This window comes from Manis pentadactyla, chromosome 5 (assembly GCF_030020395.1).
Source record: "Manis pentadactyla isolate mManPen7 chromosome 5, mManPen7.hap1, whole genome shotgun sequence".
In the NCBI taxonomy this organism is placed as follows: Eukaryota; Metazoa; Chordata; class Mammalia; order Pholidota; family Manidae; genus Manis; species Manis pentadactyla.
The window spans coordinates 92,361,080-92,379,774 of record NC_080023.1 but is presented as its reverse complement, the minus strand read 5'-3'; the positions used below and the strand labels follow the sequence as shown (position 1 = coordinate 92,379,774).

Genomic DNA, 18,695 nt, shown 5'->3' with positions numbered 1-18,695 from the left:
AGCAATCAAAACAGTATGGTACTGGCACAAGAACTGACCTATAGATCAATGGAACAGAACAGACAGCCCAGAAACAAAACACAGGCATTTATGGTCAATTACATATGATAAAGTAGTATGAATATACAATGGAGAAAAGACAGTTTCTTCAATAACTGGTGTTGGCAAAACTGGACAGCTACATGCAAGAGAATGAAACTGCATTACTGTTTAACTCCACACACAAAAGTAAACTTGAAATGGATCAAAAGCCTAAATGTAAGACATAAAGTCATAAAACTGGTAAAGAAAACATAGGCAAAAACCTCTTGAAGATAAGCATGAGCAACTGATCTCCTCGGGCAAGGGAAACAAAATAAAATAATGAGTAAGTGGGACTACATCAAGTTAAAAAGCTTCTGTACAACAAAGGACACCAACAACAGAACAGAACAAAAAGGCAACCTATAGTATGGGACAATATATTCATAAATGATTTATCCAATAAGGGGTTAATGCCCAAAATATATAAAGAACTCATATGCGTCAACACCAAAAAAACAAATAAGCCAATTAAAAAGAGCTGGAGGACCCGAATACACATTTTCCCAAGAAGAAATACAGATGGCCAACAGGCACATGAAAAGATGTTCCACAATGCTAATCATCAAGGAAATATTAATCAAAACCACAATGGGATATCACCTCACAAAAGTTAGAATAGCCACTACCCAAAAGACAAGAAATAACCAGTATTGGCAAGGATGTGGAGAAATGAGAACCCTCCTACAGTTGATGGGAATGTAAACTGGTGAAGCCACTGTGGAAAGCAGTATGGAGGTTCCTCAAAAAACTATGCATAGCAATACCATGTGACCCAGTAACTCCACTTCTAGAAATTTACCTGAAGAAAACAAAATCCCTGATTTGAAAATATATGTGCACCCCTATGTTTACTGCCATATTATATACAAGAGCCAAGATATGGGAGCAACCAAAAGGTCCATCAGAGGATGAATGGATAAAGAAAATATGGTAAAAATACACAACGGAACATTATTCAGCCATAAAAAAGAAATAAAACCTGCCATTTGCAACAACATGGATGGATCTAGAGGGTATTATACTCAGTGAAAAGCCAGGTGGAGAAAGACAAATACCATATGATTTCACTTATTTGTGGAATCTAAAAACAAAGCAAAACAGAATGAACAAAACAGCAGTAGACCCATAGACACTGAGAAGTGACTGTGGTTACCATGGGGGAGGGGGTGGGTAGGTGGGGAGCATGAGGGAGACAATAGGAACAAAAACTCTCAATTGCAACATAAGTTGGTCACAGGGAGAATACAGCCAATGATTCAATTAAAATCTTCCTATGTTGATAGACAGTAACGGTACTAGTGGGTGGTAAGGATTTAATTATATGGGTAACTGTTGAACCACTGCGTTATATATTTGAAACCAATAGAAGATTGTATATTAACAATACTTCAATTAAAAACACAAGATGAAAAAATTCTAAGAAAATATATGATCTAAAACCTTGTACATAAGCACACATATCAGTACTCACAAATATTTTAAAATATGTTACTTTACCGTTAAGTCTCTGAAGTGATGTAACAACAATCCTAAAGGAAGCTTAGCTTTATTCAGTAAAGCGTGTGTCTGTGGAATATTTGTCAAAGTACACCGAAATGAGCTGCAAAAAATACAAACACAAACTATGTCAACTATCAAGAAAATATACTAAAGTAGGTATTTGTTGTACATAATTAAGAACACTCAGGACAAAAGTAAAAATCATTTGGCTATGTTAACTATAATCAGGAAAGTCCTGATTACTTTAAGCACCCATAAATGTAATATATGTCACAAAATCTAAATTAAGGGCACAACATTTTTATGGTAGAAAAGTACAACGTATTTCAGGAAAAAACATTATCCCATTAGGACCAGCATGTACAGCATGAACAGGGGAGTAGAAAACATGAGTCAAAATGCATACATTTGCATCTTTAATTATGCTGTTCCTGCTTTACTGCCCATTTTTCACCTGTCGAGCTCCTTCTCTGAGACTCATCAAAGTTATTGCTGCTTCTGAAACCAACTCATCTCTGATCCTAAGTCAGAAGGAATGGCTTCTTTCTCTGTGCTCTGAGATCTGTTTATGTTTCTATGGCATCAGTCTGCTTTGCTTTAGTTGGTGTGTACCTTGCCTGTCTTTTCCATTTAAAATCAGAGATCATTTTGTCCTCGTGCAACTTTAGCACCATTCCTTTCATAGAAAAGTGCTTATAATTTATTAAGTTATATGTTAATGTCAGTAGACACAGAATCAATAAAGGAGCAACCAAAGAGGTAAGAAGCAGAAGTACTGAAAACCATGAAAGTAAGTTTTTAAAGAGTGGTTGACTAGAAATATCCAGATATGTATGGGCTCTAAGCTGGTGGTGTTCCTTGAATGCACCAGTCTGATTCCAGCTTCAGGACTTCTACATTTGCTGTTCCTTCAGCTTGGCATACCCTTCCTAGAGAGTCACATGGCTTTCTCTCTCACTTCAGAGTTCTACTCAGATGTTAACTCCTTGGCAAAATGTGTCTTGATTCCTCAATTAAAAATAGTCAACCTCCACCCTTATTACTCCCTACTTCATAGTAATAATCAAACATTATATTATATATATAGACGATCCCTGACCTACGATGGTTCAGCTTACGATTTTCAACATTACGATGGTATGAAAGAGATACGCATTCAGTAGAAACTAAACTTTGAATTTTGATCTTTCCCCAGGCTGCAATATGTGGTATGATACTGTGTCATGATGTGAGCTACAGCTCCCAGTCAGCCACACCATGACAACAGTAATCAACCAGTACAGTTACAACCATTCTTCACCCATACAACCATTCTGTTTTTCACTTTAAGTACAAGTATTCAATAAATTACATAAGACAGCCAACACCTTCTTATAAAATAGGCTTTGCATTAGATGACTTTGTCCAACTGTAGACTCTAAGTGTTATGAACACATTTAAGGTAGGCTAGGCTAAGCTATGATGCTCTGTAGTTTAGATGTATTAAATGCATTTTCAAGTTAATGAGATTTTCAACTTACAATGACCGGACATAAGTCAAGGAAGATCTGTATACTCATTGGTTTGACTTTCAGCTAGAATGTGTTCTCTATTATGATATATACTGCATGAGATTGGGAACTTTATTTTCCTTCCTTCTTCATTCTCAGCACCTAGAAATAGTGCCTGGAACTTAGAAGGCATTTAGTCAATATTTATTGAATAAATTATTTACCTTAATATACAGGCACCAATTATTTCTGTTTTACAGATGGCAATACTGAAAATTTGAAAGGTTCTAGTGATTTGCACAAGTGTTAAAGTTACTTATCAGTTGAACCATGGGAATAACCTAGGTTTGTAAAACTCTAAAGCCTGTACTCCTAATTATTCTGCTTTGCTATTTTGATAAGAGAGATTTTAACAGAAAACACATAACTGAGAAGAAACATATATAAAATTTCCTATCTATAGGATCTCTTTATACATACACATAAACTATAGTCACCTCCTTATAGGACACCTAACCATGTATAGTACAAGGCTGGAATGCACACTCTTATTGACCTAACAGGAGTTTATACTCAGAAGGATGAGGAGCTGTTTCCAACCTAGAATCAATAATTATACATTTTTATGGAAATGATCTTGGCACTGTCTTAAGCAGTGATGGATGGGGAGGGGGCAAGGGTTGTTCGTGGTGTGTAGCAGAAGGTGGCAGCTCCATTTTCTGTTTCTGTATTGAAAATCTTTTAAAAATTTTGACTGAAAAAAGAGGAACTTAAAGTTTTTCAAGAGCTAAAACACTATTTTAAAAAAGGAAAATATCAGTTGTAAAGAAGAACACTAATTCTCCTAATGTAAGAAAGAAGACTGTATTGCTCTGTGAATCAGAGCTTACTTTATGAAGAGGAGAGATTTCAGCAGTAGGAAGGTGTCTTCTAAAAGCACCCGGGTGCAGAGGAATATCCTATTCTTAGGAAGTACTGAGAGCAGGTAAGAACAAACAAATTTTGGTTTTGGAAGCACTGTGAGGTGAGTAACAGAGCTCATCCACCCAGAGGACACACAAGAGGTTGGTGGCTACCAGACACAGGCTGCCAGCTAAACTTCTCCATGAAGCGAGTAGATACTCAAAAAATGAGAACCAAACCTAAATACAGTCTGGATAAATAAGCTGGGGGTTAGGGGTTTCACATTCTCTCGTGAATGGGAAAAGAAAACCTGTTCTTGGGAATACATACATGAAGTCTGTATCATTTTCAAGCAAAGATTGAAGGGTAAAAACTTGAAAGATTCCACCTAATGTAGAAGACATCACAAATTATTACTGGTGAAAAGTGGGGAAGAGAAATTTAAGAAAAATACAGTTAGATTTGGGTTTTTGAAACCGTTCCCTCAAACAAGAGAAAAATCTCCAAAGTATGAGGTGACAGTGAATGAGACTGGATGGAGACGGGAACAAGTGACCTGAATTGAATTTTACATCTGGAATTTCCGTACAAATTAAAATAGAAAAGTCCATGATAAAATTTCCCATCAAGGAATTACTATCATAATACTTTTATTATTTTTGAAAGTCATTCAATGTTTTTGACAAAGTGTATTACTTACTAAAGATTATAAAATAAATACTTACTCTGGGCTACAGTTTAATTTCTTGAGATCTAAATTCAAGTTAGGTACAGGTGCCCAAACAGGAGTCATGGGTAAAATATTCCTCTCCTGTGTTAGGTTTACCGGTCTCAGGCTTTCTGGTTGTGGAGAACTCTGAAGACTCAATCCTCCCAGACTGGAGGACAACTGGTTCACACTAGGATACTGCAGAGAGAACAGAACAAAACAAAGCACACACACAACAAACATGAGTAAAATTTATTATACTATATATAGGATTTTAACATACAGTTAAGCAAGAAGAAAATTTTAAACTGGCTTGAAAATAGCAGAATGACTTCACAGTGCAGCTGAATATAAAGCATTCTCGAAAAAGCAAAATAATGAATAATAAATTTAAATCTCATTATTACCATTAAACTTCACAACAAAATTTCAGCAACAATACTTTTTAACATCAAGAATTTGATTTCTCTGTATATAGTTCATACTGGAAAGGCCCAATAAATGCTTTTATTTTGGGGTTTTTTAATTATGAATTTTCAGAACAATGATTGATAGAAATGAACAATGATGTTTAATGAGTTTTGATTTGCTTATATTTTGTTCCTTTTGCTGTATGTTTAGTGTTAAGAATTGGAGGCTTTATATTAACTCAAATGATACAATGAATTATAGTTATTCATTTTGATGCTCAAACCACACAGTCTTTGGCCAGTGAGAGCCCCTTCAAGCTGGCCCAAGTGTCCTTTTGATGTGAACCGACCAGTCTTAGTTAGCTTCCTTTCTGGGTATTCTACTCTTCCTTCAGACCTCAAATTAGTCATTGATCCAAAAAGAAATCTTGGTTCCTTTCAGGTAAGGATGGCATCTAGAGACCGAAATTTGGGTAATAAGGGTGTCCATGCTAGTGTGCTGTTATTATTCCCAGACTTTTAAAATACACAGAGATAGAAAACATGTATTTTTAAATAGAGGAGGGGGAAATGGAGTTCACATTGACATTTCCAATACAAATTTAAGATGATGATATACAAATTTAACTTCTTTGTTGTTATACCTGGGTATTTCTTTTTCTTTTGCTGAAAATCTTGATTCTTAATGGTAACCGCATTACTTGTTTCATCTTACAATACCCTAGTGTCAAAATAACAATACCAATACTATTATAAAGGTAAGATAATTAAATTAAATGTAAGATTTGTCTGTAGTTCATTTTGTCCTTATATCCTAATGAGAATGTACAAAATACTGGGTTTTAAGATTAGCTGGAACCTTCTTTTTCTCTGTATAAGAATATATGCAACTTGATAAACAGGTTCATTCATTTTTGTTGGCTTTTAATTTTTAAGGATTGTTTTTTGACTTAATGCTTTTTGAGTAAACATAACATTAATATAATTCTAATGTCAAGCCTTCACAACAAGGAATATTCAAAGAGACTGTGTTTCACTCTCCATCCCTCCACCTAGAGTTAACTATTTATATTAGTTTTTAGGTTAATCCTTCCATTTTTTAAATTTATAAATATAAACTAATAATACAGTTCTCTAAACACGACCCTTCTTTTCAACTAAAGAAGTCCTGCTATAATAACTCTATATCTACATAGAGACTTTACACATTCTTTTTCAGTTACTGAGAACTCCATTACATGAATGTATTGAAGAATTCCAGCTAATAAATGCAGAATGATACTTTCAGGAAAATCAACATTTTACAACCCATAGTGAAATAAATGATTCAGGGAATTAATGGTCATATGGAATAGATGACAAATAGCTATCCACAGATGACAAAGCTACTAGTGGAAAGCTTAATGAGAAACTTCACAATGAAGGGATGAGGCCATTACCATATGAATACACTAATCAATCTTAGCACAATTAAAGTGAGACAACCACACATTATAAGGTGCAAATATATATTTTTTTGATTATAAAATTTTTATAAGCCGAGGGACTCAAAATGGCAGTGCAAGTAGTGGCAGAAATCTCCTCCCAAAACCATCTATATTTTTGAAAATACAACAAATACAACTATTCCTAAAAGAGAGACCAGAAGATACAGTACAACAGCCAGGCTACCTCTACATCTGCAAGAACAGAGTATCTCATGAAAAGGGTAAGGTACAAAGCCATGACCTGGCGGGACCCGAGCACAGCCCCCACCCGAGCTCACCGATGGGAGGAAAAGAATCAGAGTGGGGAGGTAGTGGAAGCACAGGCCTGCTAAATAACCAGCCCTAGTAATCTACACCGGGAGCACAGACACACACAGCATGGTGTACCAGATATAAGAGAAAAGAAAAAGTAAAATCTGAGATGGAGACTGCGGAGCGGGTCCACACAGCCAGCTCCCCTCGGACAAAAGAAAAGAGGGTGCTTTTTAAAAGTCTTAAAGGGACAAGGGCTTAACAGCTGGACAAAATTATCCTGGCACACTCAGAGCAGCAGGCTGGGAATCATAAGGAACTTCAGGTGCCCCAACCCCTTGGGGGGTAACGCAGCCCCGAAGCCTCTCACGGTGATAAGCAGTCTGCCATTCATTCCCCCCGGCCGGTGCAGCAAGCAAACTGGCTGACCCACCACAACTGCAGAACAGCTGGAGAACTGCCCCACCCACAGCAACCACACAGTGTCTTCTCCCACTGCACAGCTAATGGGGACAGACCCAGAGGCTGCCACTGGCGTGCAGATACCCGACACAGAGGAAGTCGGAAAATGGTCCAGAAGACACAAAGGGGCACCATTCTTGCAGGAGAACACACCTGGTGCATCTGCAACCCAATGCAGGGCCTTGGCTATCTGGAGGGACACCGAGCCCACGGCAGCTCAAGAGATTATCCCAGAGATTGCTCCCTGTGTGCTGGTAACTGAGAGAGGCAGGGGAGAAGGGCAAGGTGACCAGCAAGCATGAAGGGACTTTGTTCTCCAAGCTGACACATGCACCCCCTGCCACAACTACTTCTATCACCATGAAAGGCAGAAGAATCTGGTCCAGTCAAGAATCACTCAGACAACGTCAGAGAGAGGCCTTGGGGAGATAGATGTAACCAATCTTCCTGAAAAAGAATTCAACATAAATGTCGCTAATGGACTGACATAGAAATGTGCAAGAGCTAAGGGATGAAGTCCGGAGGGAGATTACAGAAATGAAATAATCAACAAAAGGTCTTAAGAGCAGACTGCATGAAGTGAAAGAGACTGTAAATGGAATAGAAAACAGAGAGCAGGAATACAGAAAAGCTGAGGCAGAGAGAGATAAAAAAATCCTCAGAAATAAAGGATTTTAAGAGAACTGTGTGACCAATCCAAACACAACAATATTAACATTATACGGGTACCAGAAGAAGAAGAGAGAGAAAAATGGATAGAAAGTATCTTTGAAGAAGTAAGTGCTGTAAACTTCACTAGCTGGAAAAGGAAATAGTCTCTCAGACCATGGAAGCACACAGATCTCCCAACACAAGGGACCCAAGGAGGCCAACAACAAGACATATAATAATTAAAATGACAAAGATCAAAGACAAGGACAGAGTATGAAAGGCAGCCAGAGAGAGAAAAAACATCAACTACAAAGGAAAACCCATCAGGCTATCATCAGACTTCTCAACAGAAACCTTACATGCCAGAAGAGAATGGCATGATATATTTAATGCAATGAAACAGAAGGGCCTTGAAACAAGGATACTGTATGAAGCACGATTATCATTTAAATATGAAGGAGGGATTAAACAATTCCCAGACAAGCAAAAGTTGTGAGAATTTGCTTCCCACGAACCACCTCTACAGGGTACTTTAGAGGGACTATTCTAGACGGGAGCACTCCTAAGACTAAACAGATGTCACCAGAGAAAATAAAATCATAGCAAAGAAAGCAAACCAACCAAAAGCTAACTAAAGGCAAAAAATAAAATCAACTACTCGCAAAATCAGTCAAAGGAAATACAAAAAAGTGCAGAATAAAACACATAATATATTAAGAATGGAGGAGGAAGAATAAGAAGGTAGAGACAGAATCACCAGACTGTGTTTATAATAGCTTAATAAGAGAGCTAAGTTACATGGTTAGATAGTAAAGAAGCTACCCATGAACTCTTGATAACCATGAATCCAAAGCCTGCAATGGCAATAAGTACATATCTACTGATAATCACCCTGAATGTAAATGGACTGAATGCACCAATAAAAAGACACAGAGTAACAGAATGGATAAAAAAGCAAGACCTATCTATATGCTGCTTACAAGAGACTCATCTCAAACCCAAAGACATTCATAGACTAAAAGTGAAGGGATGGAAAAAGATACTTCACACAAACAATAGGGAGAAAAAAGCAGGTGTTGCAGCACTTATATCAGACAAAATAGACTTCAAAACAAAGATAGTAACGAGAGATAAAGAAGGACATTACATAATGATAAGCGGGTCACTCCAACAAGAGGATATAACCATTATAAATTTATATGCACCCAACACAGGAGCACTGACATATGTGAAACAAATACTAACAGAATTAAAGGAGGAAATAGAATGCAATGCATTCATTTTAGGAGATGTCAACACAGTACTCACTTCAAAGGACAGATCCACCAGACAGAAAATAAGTAAGGACACAGAGGCACTGAACAACACACTAGAACAGGTGGACCTAACAGACATCTACAGAACTCTACACCCAAAAGCAGCAGGATACACATTCTTCTCAAGTACACATGGAACATTTTCCAGAATAGACCACATACTAGGCCACAAAAAGAGCCTCAGTAAATTCAAAAAGATTGAAATTCTACAAAACAACATCAAGCTCCACAACAAAGCCACAGTAACCAAGACAATTTGTTACTGGCACAAGAACAGACCCACAGAACAGTGGAAGAGAATAGAGAGTCCAGATATTAACCCAAATATTTATGGTCAATTAATATACAATAAAGGAGCCATGGATATACAATGGGGGAAATGACAGCCTCTTCAACTGCTGGTGGTGGCAAAACTGGACAGCTACATGTAAGAATGAAACTGGACCATTGTCTAGCCTCATACACAAAAGTAAATTCAAAAGGGATGAAAGACGTGAATATAAGCCATGAAACCATAAAACCTTAGAAAAAAATACAGGCAAAATCTCTTGGACATAAACATGAGCAAATTCCTCATGAACGTATCTTCCCGGACAAGAGAAACAAAAGCAAAAATGAACAAGTGGGACAACATCAGGCTGAAAATCTTCTGTACAGCAAAGGACACCATCAATAGAACAAAAAGACATCCTACAGTATGGCAGAATATATTTATAAGCAACATATCTGATAAAGGGTTGACATCGAAAATATATAAAGACCTCACGCACCTCAACAAACAAAAAGTAAATAATCCAATTAAAAAATGGGCAGAGGAGCTGAACAGACAATTCTCCAAAGAAGAAATTGAGATGGCCAACAGGCACATGAAAAGATACTCCTCATTGCTAATCATCAGAGAAATGCAAATTAAAACCACGATGAGATAACACCTCACACCACTAAGGATGGCCAACATCCAAAAGACAAACAACAAGAAATGTTGGTGAGGATTTGGAGAAAGGGGAACCCTCCTACACTGCTGGGGGGAATGTAAACTAGTTCAACCATTGTGGAAGGCAGTATGGAGGTTCCTCAAAAAACTCAAAATAGAAATATCATTTCACCTAGGAATTTGCCCTAAGAATGCAGCAGCCCAGTTTGAAAGATATATGCACCCCTATGTTTATCGCAGCACTATTTACAATAGCCAAGATAAGAAAGCAACCTAAGGGAGAGACGGGAAGACCAGAGGACACAGGACAATATTCAGACCACATCCGCACCTGAGAGAACCCAGCGCCTCGCGAAGGGGGTAAGATACAAGCCCCGGCCCCGCGGGAGCCGAGCGCCCCTCCCCCCAGCTCCCGGCGGGAGAAGAATAGGCAGAGCGGGAGGGAGACGGAGCCCAGGACTGCCGAACACCCAGCCCCAGCCATCCGGGCCAGAGTGCAGGGCCCTCGATACTGGGAAAACAGGGCAGCAAGAACAGTGAGCAGGCACTGGAGGCTGGGCGACAGAGGACATAAGAAAAGTGCGCGACCATTTTTTTTTTTTTTTTGCTTTTTTGTTGTTTTGTTTTGGCGAGCGCTTTTTGGAAGTCTTAAAGGGATAGGGACCCCAATACTAGGGAAACAGGGCAGAAAGACCGGTGAGCAGAGGCCTGAGGCTGGCACCGGAGAATAAAGAAAAACGAACGACCACATTTTTTTTATTAATTAAAAACTTTTTTTTTTTTTTTTAATTTAAAAATTTCTTTCTTTTTTTTTTGGTGGTCATTGTTTTGTTTTGGCGGGTGCTTTTTGGAAGTCTTAAAGGGGCAGGGTAGGTCACTTAATCCAGAGGTAGGGAATCCGGGATCTCTGGGCACCCTAACCCCTGGGCTGCAGGGAGCAGGGAGGCCCCTTACGGAGATAAATAGCCTCCCAGCAGCTCCCGCTCCAACGCGACTCCACCATTTTGGAGTAGCTGCCCGAGCCAGGCCACGCCCACAGCAACAGCGGAGATTAACTCCATAGCAGCCGGGCAGGAAGCAGAAAACCTGTCTGCGTGCAGCTGCGCAGCACAAGCCACTAGAGGTCGCTGTTCTCCCAGGAGAGGAGGGCCACAAACCAACAAGAAAGGAAGTCCTTCCAGCCGTCACTCGTCCCAGCTCTGCAAACTATTCCTATCACCATGAGAAGGCAAAGCTGCAGGCAGACAAAGATCACAGAGACAACACCAGAGAAGGAGACAGACCTAACCAGTCTTCCTGAAAAAGAATTCAAAATAAGAATCATAAACATGCTGACAGAGATGCAGAGAAATACGCAAGAGAAATGGGATGAAGTCCGGAAGGAGATCACAGATGCCAGAAAGGAGATCGCAGAAATGAAACAAACTCTGGAAGGGTTTATAAGCAGAATGGATAGAATGCAAGAGGCCATTGATGGAATTGAAATCAGAGAACAGGAACGTATAGAAGCTGACATAGAGAGAGACAAAAGGATCTCCAGGAATGAAACAATATTAAGAGAACTGTGTGACCAATCCAAAAGGAACAATATCCGTATTATAGGGGTCCCAGAAGAAGAAGAGAGAGGAAAAGAGATGGAAAGTATCTTAGAAGAAATAATTGCTGAAAACTTCCCCACACTGGGGGAGGAAGCAATCGAACAGACCACGGAAATACACAGAACCCCCAACAGAAAGGATCCAAGAAGGGCAACACCAAGACACATAATACTTAAAATGGCAAAGATCAAGGACAAGGAAAGAGTGTTAAAGGCAGCTAGAGAGAAAAAGGTCACCTATAAAGGGAAAGCCATCAGGCTAACGTCAGATTTCTCAACAGAAACCCTACAGGCCAGAAGAGAATGGCATGATATATTTAATACAATGAAACAGAAGGGCCTTGAACCAAGGATACTGTATCCAGCACGACTATCATTCAAATATGACGGTGGGAATAAACAATTTCCAGACAAACAAAAGCTGAGGGAATTTGCTTTCCACAAACCACCTCTACAGAACATCTTACAGGGACTGCTCTAGATGGGAGCACTCCTAGAAAGAGCACAGCACAAAACACCCAACATATGAAGAATCGAGGAGGAGGAACAAGAAGGGAGAGAAGAAAAGAATCTCCAGACAGTGTATATAACAGCTCTATAAGCGAGCTAAGTTAGGCAGTAAGATACTAAAGAGGCTAACCTTGAACCTTTGGTAACCACGAATTTAAAGACTGCAATGGCAATAAGTACATATCTTTCAATAGTCACCCTAAATGTTAATGGGTTGAATGCACCAATCAAAAGACACAGAGTAACAGAATGGATAAAAAAGCAACACCCATCTATATGCTGCTTACAAGAAACTCACCTCAAACCCAAAGACATGTACAGACTAAAAGTCAAGGGATGGAAAAACATATTTCAAGCAAACAACAGTGAGAAGAAAGCAGGGGTTGCAGTACTAATATCAGACAAAATAGACTTCAAAACAAAGAAAGTAACAAGAGATAAAGAAGGACACTACATAATGATAAAGGGCTCAGTCAAACAAGAGGATATAACCATTCTAAATATATATGCACCCAACACAGGAGCACCAGCATATGTGAAACAAATACTAACAGAACTAAAGGGGGATATAGACTGCAATGCATTCATTCTAGGAGACTTCAACACACCACTCACCCCAAAGGATAGATCCACTGGGCAGAAAATAAGTAAGGACACGGAAGCACTGAACAACACAGTAGAGCAGATGGACCTAATAGACATCTATAGAACTCTACATCCAAAAGCAGCGGGATATACATTCTTCTCAAGTGCACATGGAACATTCTCCAGAATAGACCACATACTAGGCCACAAAAAGAGCCTCAGAAAATTCCAAAAGATTGAAATCCTACCAACCAACTTTTCAGACCACAAAGGCATAAAACTAGAAATAAACTGTACAAAGAAAGCAAAGAGGCTCACAAACACATGGAGGCTTAACAACACGCTCCTAAATAATCAATGGATCAATGACCAAATCAAAATGGAGATCCAGCAATATATGGAAACAAATGACAACAACAACACTAAGCCCCAACTTCTGTGGGACGCAGCAAAAGCAGTCTTAAGAGGAAAGTATATAGCAATCCAAGCATATTTTAAAAAGGAAGAGCAATCCCAAATGAATGGTCTAATGTCACAATTATCGAAATTGGAAAAAGAAGAACAGATGAGGCCTAAGGTCAGCAGAAGGAGGGACATAATAAAGATCAGAGAAGAAATAAATAAAATTGACAAGAATAAAACAATAGCAAAAATCAATGAAACCAAGAGCTGGTTCTTCGAGAAAATAAACAAAATAGATAAGCCTCTAGCCAGACTTATTAAGAAGAAAAGAGTCAACACAAATCAACAGTATCAGAAACGAGAAAAGAAAAATCACGACGGACCCCACGGAAATGCAAAGAATTATTGGAGAATACTATGAAAACCTATATGGTAACAAGCTGGAAAACCTAGGAGAAATGGACAACTTCCTGGAAAAATACAACCTTCCAAGATTGACCCAGGAAGAAACAGAAAATCTAAACAGACCAATTACCAGCAACGAAATTGAAGCGGTAATCAAAAAACTACTAAAGAACAAAACCCCCGGGCCAGATGGATTTACCTCGGAATTTTATCAGACATACAGGGAAGACATAATACCCATTCTCCTTAGAGTTTTCCAAAAAATAGAGGAGGAGGGGATACTCCCAAACTCATTCTATGAAGCTAACATCACCCTAATACCAAAACCAGGCAAAGACCCCACCAAAAAAGAAAACTACAGACCAATATCCCTGATGAACGTAGATGCAAAAATACTCAACAAAATATTAGCAAACCGAATTCAAAAATACATCAAAAGGATCATACACCATGACCAAGTGGGATTCATCCCAGGGATGCAAGGATGGTACAACATTCGAAAGTCCATCAACATCATCCACCACATCAACAAAAAGAAAGACAAAAACCACATGATCATCTCCATAGATGCTGAAAAAGCATTTGACAAAGTTCAACATCCATTCATGTGAAAAACTCTCAGCAAAATGGGAATAGAGGGCAAGTACCTCAACATAATAAAGGCCATCTATGATAAACCCACAGACAACATTATATTGAACAGTGAGAAGCTGAAAGCATTTCCTGAGATCGGGAACTAGACAGGGATGCCCACTCTCTCCACTGTTATTTAACCTAGTACTGGAGGTCCTAGCCACGGCAATCAGACAAAATAAAGAAATACAAGGAATCCAGATTGGTAAAGAAGAAGTAAAACTGTCACTATTTGCAGATGACATGATACTGTACATAAAAAACCCTAAAGACTCCACCCCAAAACTACTAGAACTGATATCGGAATACAGCAAAGTTGCAGGATACAAAATCAACACACAGAAATCTGTGGCTTTCCTATATACTAACAATGAACCAACAGAAAGAGAAATCAGGAAAACAACTCCATTCACAATTGCATCAAAAAAAATAAAATACCTAGGAATAAACCTAACCAAAGAAGTGAAAGACTTATACTCTGAAAACTACAAGTCACTCTTAAGAGAAATTAAAGGGGACACTAACAGATGGAAACTCATCCCATGCTCGTGGCTAGGAAGAATTAATATCGTCAAAATGGCCATCCTGCCCAAAGCAATATACAGATTTGATGCAATCCCTATGAAACTACCATCAACATTCTTCAATGAACTGGAACAAATAATTCAAAAATTCATATGGAAACACCAAAGACCCCGAATAGACAAAGCAATCCTGAGAAAGAATAAAGTAGGGGGGATCTCACTCCCCAACTTCAAGCTCTACTATAAAGCCATAGTAATCAAGACAATTTGGTACTGGCACAAGAGCAGAGCCACAGACCAATGGAACAGACTAGAGAATCCAGACATTAACCCAGACATATATGGTCAATTAATATTTCATAAAGGAGCCATGGACATACAATGGCGAAATGACAGTCTCTTCAACAGGTGGTGCTGGCAAAACTGGACAGCTACATGTAGGAGAATGAAACTGGACCATTGTCTAACCCCATATACAAAAGTAAACTCAAAATGGATCAAAGACCTGAATGTAAGCCATGAAACCATTAAACTCTTGGAAGAAAACATAGGCAAAAACCTCTTAGACACAAACATGAGTGACCTCTTCTTGAACATATCTCCCCGGGCAAGGAAAACAACAGCAAAAATGAGTAAGTGGGACTATATTAAGCTGAAAAGCTTCTGTACAGCAAAAGACACCATCAATAGAACAAAAAGGATCCCTACAGTATGGGAGAATATATTTGAAAATGACACATCCGATAAAGGCTTGACATCCAGAATATATAAAGAGCTCACACGCCTCAACAAACAAAAAACAAATAACCCAATTAAAATTGGGCAGAGGAACTGCACAGACAGTTCTCCAAAAAAGAAATACAGATGGCCAAGAGACACATGAAAAGATGCTCCACATCGCTAATTATCAGAGAAATGCAAATTAAAACTACAATGAGGTATCATCTCACACCAGTAAGGATGGCTGTCATCCAAAAGACAAAGAACAACAAATGTTGGCGAGGCTGTGGAGAAAGGGGAACCCTCCTACACTGCTGGTGGGAATGTAAGTTAGTTCAACCATTGTGGAAAGCAGTATGGAGGTACATCAAAATGCTCAAAACAGACTTACCATTTGACCCAGGAATTCCACTCCTAGGAATTTACCCTAAGAACGCAGCAATCAAGTTTGAGAATGACAGATGCACCCCTATGTTTATCGCCGCACTATTTACAATAACCAAGAATTGGAAGCAACCTAAATGTCCATCGATAGATGAATGGATAAAGAAGAAGTGGTACATATACACAATGGAATACTACTCAGCCATAAGAAAAGGGCAAATCCAATCATTTGCAGCAACATGGATGGAGCTGGAGGGTATTATGCTCAGTGAAACAAGCCAAGCGGAGAAAGAGAAATACCAAATGATTTCACTTATCTGTGGAATATAAGAACAAAGGAAAAACTGAAGAAACAAAACAGCAGCAGAATCACAGAACTCAAGAATGGACTAACAGGTACCAAAGGGAAAGGGACTGGGGAGGATGGGTGGGTAGGAAGGGATAAGGGGGGGGAGAAGTAGTGGGGTATTAAGATTAGCATGCATGGGGGGGTAGGAGAAAAGGGAGGGCTGTACAACATAGAGAAGGCAAGTATTGATTCTACAACATTTTGCTATGCTGATGGACAGTGACTGTAAAGGGGTTTATAGGGGAGACCTGGTATAGGGGAGAGCCTAGTAAACATAATATTCGTCATGTAAGTGTAGATTAGTGATACCAAAAACAAAGCAAAAAAAAAAAAAAGGGGCAGTTCCTGTGTGTTAACCTCCAATGAGTTCTACACAAGGGTATAAAGGGCATATAAAAGTGTAGGCAAAGGGTCTGTTTGCATCTATACAGAAGATAAAAGCCTAATTGGGCTACCCTGAAAATGAACTAAGATACGATATGAAAGAGAACTTCCAACATCAGCACTCTCTGGAAGACTCATGCCAGAAGATGATCATCAAAAAACCCCAACAAAGATCCACGCACTGCTACAGCTGTAGATGCACTCATCCCACCAGTTCCTGGACTTGCCATGGGAATGAGGAAGGAGTTATCTAAGCTGGCCTGTGCATACAGTAAAACAACAAATTTGACAGGATCTATACTGTTGGAACTCAACCAAGAATTAGGAGAAGTGCAAATTGTAGCACTCCAAAATCTTACAACTACAGACTATTTACTGTTAAAAGAACATAAGGGATGTGAACATTCCCCAGGAATGGGTTGTTTTAATTTGTCTGATTTCTCTCAGACTCTTCAAGTTCAGTTGGACAATATCCACCATATCATAGATAAGTTTTCACAAATGCCTAAGGTGCCTAACTGGTTTTCTTGGTTTCACTGGAGATGGCTGGTAATTACAGAGATGCTTTGGTTATGTAACTATACTCCTATTATATTAATGTGTGTGCGCAATTTAAGTAGTAGCTTAAAACCTATACATGCTGAAGTTACTCTACAAGAAGATATGTCAAAGAAATAATCAATCTTGTCATGTTTTCTTCCGCCTGCTACTTGTATAGCTTTTCTTCTTCCTTCCTAATTACAACCCTTAAATAGAATTCGTGCCTCATATCAAATTTACCGAGTATCATAATTCTTCCAAGTGGTAAAGATACCTCAAGACAAATGCTGGGCATAGAAGCCACAGGGCATAAATAATGCAAAGAAGTAAAAAGCTAACCATTTCAAACAATAAGGTTTTCCTCTCACTTACCAACTTCACATTTCCCTGTATGGCCCCAGAAGATGACTGGTTAGCCAGAGACGGGTAAGATTCCTCAAGGGAGGAACAACCTAAGACAGGCACACTCGCAGGGGGGCCATCAGGTGAGAAATTGGGGATCAACAGCGGTGAGGCTTAGAACCTCACCCCCCCTGTTCTGAGAGAAATCTTCTGCATACGTAGATGTTTTATTGCCCTTGTCTAGCTTGGATTAACACATAGTCTACAGGCACACACCTGATCATCTACGTTTGCTCTCTTACGACACTAAACTATGTTTTCTACCTTTATCTTGTATCTACCTACCACTTCAGCATTTTATTAAAAATAATAATAAAGAGAGAAATGTGGTATCCACATATAAATCAAGTATAAAAACCAAATGAGTATTCATATTTGAACTGACTGTTTATACTTCATAACGCATGAGCAAAACCGAAAGTTTCTGTGATGACTGCCCTTGTACTGTTCACTATGTAACTTATTCATTATGTAAGAATTTGTTCTCCATGTAAGAACTTGTTTGTTATGCCTCAGAAGATTGGAGACTGAAGAAAATTAGGCTTGGGGTGGATTAATGATTGTGCATTGAGCATTGACTCCCCTATACAGAATTTTATTGTCGTTAACAACCATTTGATCAATAAATATGAGAGATGTCCTCACAAAAAAAAAAAAAAAAAAAAGGACAGTCTTCCAATGGTAAAATAAATAAGTAACCAGGATATAATGTATAGCATAAGGAATATAGTCAAGAGACTGTAACAGCTTGGTAGGGTGATAGCTGGAACCTAGAATTATGTATATAAATGTTTTATCACTGTGTTGTACACTTGAAACTAATGTAATGTAATACTGTGCATCAACTACCCTTCAATAAAAAATAATTATTTAAAAAAAAAAAAAAAGAAAGCAATCTAAGTGTTCATCAGTAGATGAATAGATAAAGAAGATGTGGTACATGTACACAATGGAATATTATTCAGCCATAAGAAACAAATCCTACCATTTGCAACAACATGGATGGAGCTAGAGGATATTATTCTCAGTGAAATAAGCCAGGAGAAGGACAAGTACCAAATG

The 18,695-nt window shown here is 38.7% G+C and overlaps 1 protein-coding gene and 1 pseudogene across 1 annotated transcript in view; one reads left to right on the top strand and one right to left on the bottom strand.

Annotated features, from left to right (window-relative positions):
* The window catches only part of LOC130683965 (protein transport protein Sec24B-like), a 33,278-nt gene extending 28,133 nt beyond the window's left edge, over nucleotides 1-5,145 (bottom strand). Inside the window, 2 exon segments of the mRNA XM_057503252.1 lie at nucleotides 1,582-1,684; nucleotides 4,703-5,145. Coding sequence (XP_057359235.1) covers nucleotides 1,582-1,684; nucleotides 4,703-4,929 — 330 coding nt within the window. The 5' untranslated portion in view covers nucleotides 4,930-5,145.
* LOC118930075 (N6-adenosine-methyltransferase non-catalytic subunit-like) overlaps nucleotides 1-18,695 on the top strand; it is a 181,148-nt pseudogene that overhangs the window by 63,678 nt on the left and 98,775 nt on the right.